This window comes from Sturnus vulgaris, chromosome 3 (genome assembly GCF_052056855.1).
Source record: "Sturnus vulgaris isolate bStuVul1 chromosome 3, bStuVul1.hap1, whole genome shotgun sequence".
Taxonomy (NCBI): domain Eukaryota; kingdom Metazoa; phylum Chordata; class Aves; order Passeriformes; family Sturnidae; genus Sturnus; species Sturnus vulgaris.
This window is the reverse complement of record NC_142245.1, coordinates 10,983,662-10,989,661: the sequence shown is the minus strand read 5'-3', so window position 1 is coordinate 10,989,661 and position 6,000 is coordinate 10,983,662. Positions and strand designations below refer to the sequence as shown.

At 43.5% G+C, this 6,000-nt stretch overlaps 1 protein-coding gene across 4 annotated transcripts in view; it reads right to left on the bottom strand.

Moving 5' to 3' along the window:
- APLF (aprataxin and PNKP like factor) overlaps positions 1-6,000 on the bottom strand; it is a 35,142-nt gene continuing 29,142 nt past the window's right edge. For 3 of the 4 annotated variants that reach the window (XM_088160975.1, XM_088160976.1, XM_088160977.1), the window contains exon 9: positions 1-871. In XM_088160975.1, coding sequence (XP_088017101.1) covers positions 663-871 — 209 coding nt within the window. In that variant the 3' untranslated portion in view covers positions 1-662. The other variant, XM_088160980.1, reaches the window with a different exon arrangement.

Here is a 6,000-nt window from a genome sequence, read left to right as displayed (position 1 = left end):
TTTTCCCATTTTATGTTACAAGTTTAATTATACAAAAATACAGTCATCAAGACTTTGCTGAGAATTGGACACAATTCCAGTGATGTACACAGATAGAGGTACTGTTGTAATTAGAGCAAATAACACTATAATTGTTATTGAGCCAATCAAGTGGTTCAATACACTGGGATACTGTTCTCAAGTGATTGAAATAACCTGTATTTAACTACTGTACCTGAAGAGAGCCAAAAAAACACCTGGGAAAGATGGGGGGCAGGATAATGAAGTTTAAAACTCCACTAACTCAACAATAAAAATGGCTTAGGCATTCCTACCACCAATCAAGCACAGGAAGATGAAGTTTTAACAACCTTTAAAATTGTATTTCAAAATATGAGATACCAATGGCTTTGCAAGAAAAAAAAAAAAAAAGAGAAGAAAAAACAACCAAAAATTTTCAGAGGTCTATCCTCTGTGTCCACAACTTAATAAAACAAACACCATACCCACCTCAAAATAATACATATGGACAAGAAAGGCACAGCAGAATTCCCTCACCCTCATTATTACCTTCCTGTAGCGCCTACATCATGGAGAAAAAAAAATTTCAAACAATTCCTCTCCTTTGCACAACCATGTTTTAACACAACCACACTGGACATCCACAAGGCTGTTTTGAGCAGCTATTTTTTGATCCTAACAAATCTACGTGTTTCTTGCACAGGTGTCTCAGCATCTTCGTTATCCTTTTCTTCTGAACTTGGTTCCCAGTCCGAGTCTTCATCAGTAGGTTCATACTCCTCCTCCTCCTCCTCGTCTATAAAGCTGTCGTTGAGGTCATATTCATTGGCTGCACCATCATTGACACCATTTTTCTCCACAGTCCTTTTTCCTGTAGGGACAAAAATGTCATGTATTCATGACTAATAAATGTAGAGCTGAAGATCCCTCCCAGAGCCCACACAATTAAGCGTCTCTCCTCAAAAGAATCACCTAAACAACACATCTATCTTCCAGTTAAGCCTCTAGCTGCTGCTAGATGCCTACTCTTACCCTAGATTTTCTGCCTCCATCCATCCATCCATCCATCCATCCATCCATCCATCCATCCATCCATCCCTTTAGTCTTAGGAAGCGGATATGACTTAATTCATATTCACTTCTTTCCTGAGCTTCACATGAGAGAAGGAAATCTTCTAGATCACTCACCTCCTATGTTCTCCACTTGCTTTCCTGCTGGATAGCCTGTGTTTCCCTTCTGAAGGTCATTTCCTTCAGAAATGCATTTTGGCAGATGTGTTTAAGCCTCGCTCTCAACATCTGTGACTTAAATGTCCAAAATTACTAACTAACCATGGCCTGTTAATATTCCAATCATGTATCATTCTGTCCTTAAGTCGCATCTCTGAGTAAAATCATGTTCATTCCTCTTCCTCCCACCCTCCCATTTTTTCATTCTTAACTTATCTAGAAATAGCCATTCAATTATATCAGTTTAGCTAACTTATCTGTTGAGCAGTTGTCACCAGCTTTCATATGTAATGATGAATATGTGTTTTTTCTTTAGCTACAGACCACAGCCCAAATCCTAACTCTTTAAATTAACCTTAAGTACTTCTCAGCAAACTCTTGAAACCTCAAGTAAGGGCTCCAGGCACAAACACCACCACCAGTACCTCAGTAGCCAGACAACAGCCTCTATCAGTCACACTTTTCTATGAGTGGGAATGCTCCTGTTCCAGAATTATCTTCCTTTTTATACTTGCTGCCTGTCTTGGGGTGACTTTATGATGCTTGTATCTCCGAATTGTCTGTTCTGCTGGTGTTGAATATTAAGTTCTGCAGCTTTAAGACTGGTTCCAAGAGTGAAGTGGGGAGAGAAGAGGTGCAGTTTGTTATCAGAGACTGCACCTGCTCCCCACATCCTTCACACAGACAGTGCTATCTGCAATGGACAGCGGGACAGGGCTCTCCTGTTGCGTTTCCTAGATACATTGTAAATGGTACATCCCGTGACCCCTGCTGTGCCCTGTATCTTGGTCCCTCTCCCCTCCTGGCCACACAGAGCTGGCTGGGATCCAATTTCTCCCCGCCCCCCCTTTCCAGACCCTAGAAAAGGTCAGTACCCCCTGGCCTCGCTCTCTTCCCCCTTTCTTTTTTCCCCCCACGCTCTTACCCCGCACTTTTCCCTCTTCCCCCGCGCTCTTCTCCCGTTCTCTTCCCCCGTTCTGTTTTCCCTCTCTTTTCTCTCTTACCCCGCTCTCTTACCCTGCTCTTCCCCCTCTTTTCTCTCTCTTCCCCCGCTCTTTTCCCTTCCCTTTTTCACTCACTACCCACGAGAAATAAACCTGTAACTTTATTAGGGGAAAGAGCCTCTTTTGATATCTTAACTACGTCCCTGAGGCTAGGGCCCAGGGGAATTTCACCCTAACACCCGAGCTAGACCGGAGGAAGGGTGAAAGACCCTATTTTGGGGCCGAGAAAAAGCCTACACTCTCCTTTGCGTTTGGTTGTTTTTTCTGGCTAGCTGAGGCACAGAAGTTCCCTGGACTGTTTTCTTTTCCTTTTCCTTGGAACTGTTTGAACCTGCTCTGGACTGAAAACCCAGAAGAGCACCAGGAGCTCACACCTGTGGCCCACCAGGCCTGGCCTGGGCCGCAGCATTTCCCAGCACAGGAGGGACTGAGAACAGACTGAGTGAGCTGGGCAGCCCACGGAAAGAAATCTTCTAAATCTGTCATCTCTTCGGAACAGAGAGAGGTTTTGCTGTTTGGTATTGTTCATTTTGTGCTGGGAGGTGTTTTGCCTGTTAAATATTTTTCCCCACTTCTCTCCAAGGAAATATTTCCCTGAACCAGTTAGGGGAGGGACTGCTTAAATCTGTTTCCTAGAGGGACCCCATTCAGAAGTTTCCTCCCAAATTTGCCCTAAACCAGGACACTGGCTTATTGCTTAACAGACTTCAGAGGAAATTAATTATGCCATAATTGGGAGTGATACCGAAATAATGAGAAAAAGGACTAATGTAGATATAGTAGTAGTCATGCTAAGGCTTAGAAAACTGCAGTTCTCGAACAGGCCCTGGGAACCAGCCCTGGGAATGAGCTGGGGACTGTGGAAACAATAATTAAAGATAATTAAAGAATTTAGTGGAGCATATAAGAACATCTAGAAACTTTCAGGATAAGGCTAAAGTATAATAATAAATAAAGGGTTCTGGTGATGGGAAAACATGCAAGGGGGAATTAAAGGGGGGGTAGCCTACAGTTTTGAATAGACAAGCATGCAAAATTTATAACTTTTAGGAATGATATCTACAAGATTTATGTATCTGTATTGTCTTGAAGAATGTGTACCTCTGCACGTGGACTACTTTGTAAAAAGGTATAAAAAACTTGACGAAAAAGGGAACTGTGGGACCCTGACTTTGGACGCTAGTCCGCAGGTTCCCCGGGCCCTGAATAAAGCACCGCATAAACTGACACTCTGTTAGTTTGTGTTCTGTTTGGGGCATCGGGCAGCAGTTTTCTGGCGACCCAGATGGGACTCCGGAGGCGGCAGGGGCGGTTCGCGAGCTGATCCACTCCACGCCGGCACCAGGTGATTTCTGGGGAGGACATCAACCCGTGCCCGACCCCGCGCCTGACGGACGACCAGGAGGTAAGCCCGAAGGTGCTTTATTCCTTTTATCAAGGGAAAAGGGGGCCTGCCGATTAAGTCGGAACGGCGTTTCCGCACGGGGGTCACAGACGTCTTTAAGGTTGTGGAAAAAGCCTAGGCGCTGACCGTCAGACGCAGCAGTGACTGCGCAGGTTCAGCACTTGCCACTCGCAGAGACGAGAAAGGCAAGAATTGTGGAAAGGGTGTGAGTGTAAAGGGTGTGAGTGTTGTGTGTGGTGGGTATTGGAAAGGGTGTGAGTGTTGTGTGTGGTGTGTATTGTGTTAAAAAAAAAAAAAAAAAAAAAAAAAAAAAAAAAAAAAAAGAAAGAAAAAAGTGTAATGATGCCTTTAAAAACGTTTAAGACTCTAGCAAGTTCCGGGATGGAAATCCCGGACAATTCACCATTGGGCTGTTTATTACAACACTGGAATGTGGGGAACTTTGGTCAAGAATTAAGTAAAAGGAAATTGATTGATTTCTGTAATCATGTATGGCCTTTATATGAACCCGATGGTATGCAATGGCCTAGGAACGGTACACTGAATCCTGACATTATTACACCTTTGATGCATTTCCTGCAAAGTAATGAAAAATGGGATGAAATACCGTACCTAGACCTCTTTTATTATTTGAAAGATAAACCAGAGTGGCAAAAGGAGTGTGGGATCATGGTTTTGAAAACATTAAACCTGAATTGTGAAGGATGTAAGGGGTGGCAGAAAGAGAAGGAATGCTCAGTTAAGTTTTTGGAACCTGAAGAGGATGTTTCTTTGCTGATAGCCCCTAGTGCTCCTCCGATGGAAGAACGTGGAGAAAGTATGTTAGAGGCAGAAAGGGAGGATAAAGAAACAAAAATAGGAACCACAGATATACCACGAACCCCCTTATGTGAAAGAACTCGGAGAGGGAGGTGGGAGGTAGAAAGGAAGAAAAAGGGAGGAGGTGCTCATTTAATGGTTCCGCTGCGTGAAGCAGTCGGGCCGCAGGGGGAACGGGTCATAGTGAAAGTTCCCTTTTCTCCAAATGATTTGCTAATTTGGAAACAATCAGCGGGGGCGTATCGGGAGGATCCTGAACGAACTGCGCGGGTGGTAAAAATGGTAATTAAGACTCAGAACCCAGATTGGAATGATTTACAAGTTCTGTTAGACACAATAATGGATTCTACTGAAAAGGAAATGGTGTTTAAAGCCATGACAGAGAAAGCATGGGAAATGATTAGGTTGCGGCTTGCGGATGGTACAGTAAATGACTTAGTGCCTAGGGAAGATCCGGAGTGGGATCCCAACTCGACGGGCGGGTCTCGGAGACTTAAAGCTTATCAGGATTTGTTAACAGAAGGAATACGGAATGGAATACCAAAAACTTTGAATTGGTCTAAGTTATATTCGGTCAGACAGGAAAAGAATGAGTCTCCATCAACCTTTTTAGAGCGGCTTAAGGAGACAGCTCGTAGATACACTAATTTAGAAGTTGAGGGAGAATCGGGAAAATTACAGCTAGCATTAATTTTTATGGGGCAGTCCCAGGAAGATATTAGAAAGAAATTACAAAAATTGGAGGGAGAAGATACTCGGAATTTAGATAAACTATTGGAAGTTGCGTGGAAGGTATATAATAACAGGGAAAAAGAAACGGCCAGGAAACAACAGGCTACTATGTTAGCGGTGTTACAGCAAGTGGCTGGAAATAATATGAGAGGAGGGAGTCGTGGACGTGGACGAGGAAGGGGTAGAGGAATAGCAAAGGCGGAAATGCCAATGGGGGCGGGAGGACTCATGGGACAATTGAATATGGGAAGAGGAAGAATGCAGCTGGGGATAGATCAATGTGCTCTATGTAAAAATAGAGGACATTGGAAAAATGAGTGTCCTCTCAACCAAGGAATGGGTTTTGGGGGAGGAATTATAGCCAGTGGGGATGGAAATCAGGGACTGATGAATAATACAGGTGCTTTCCCGGGAAATCCACATGGTGCCGCCCAGGCCTTTATGATGGGGAATTACCAGAATCAGAGCTGACTAGACCAGGATTTAAAGGTAATAATGGAAGTAGATGGGGAACCGTTAGAATTTAGAGTAGATACTGGGGCATCATTTTCAGCTGTCAACACTAAGATAGGACCTTTGAGTGATTCTACTATTCAAGTAGTGGGAGTTACGGGACAAGTTGAGGAACGAACATTTTTGCGGCCATTAGATATAAAATTTGGGGGGAAGGAATTTGACCATCGATTTTTATATATGCCAAATAGCCCAGAATCACTATTTGGGAGGGATTTATTGTCAATGTTAGAAGCAAAGATAATATTTGAAAAAGGTAGAGTAAGATTGGAATTTCCCAAGGAGAATATTGCTAAG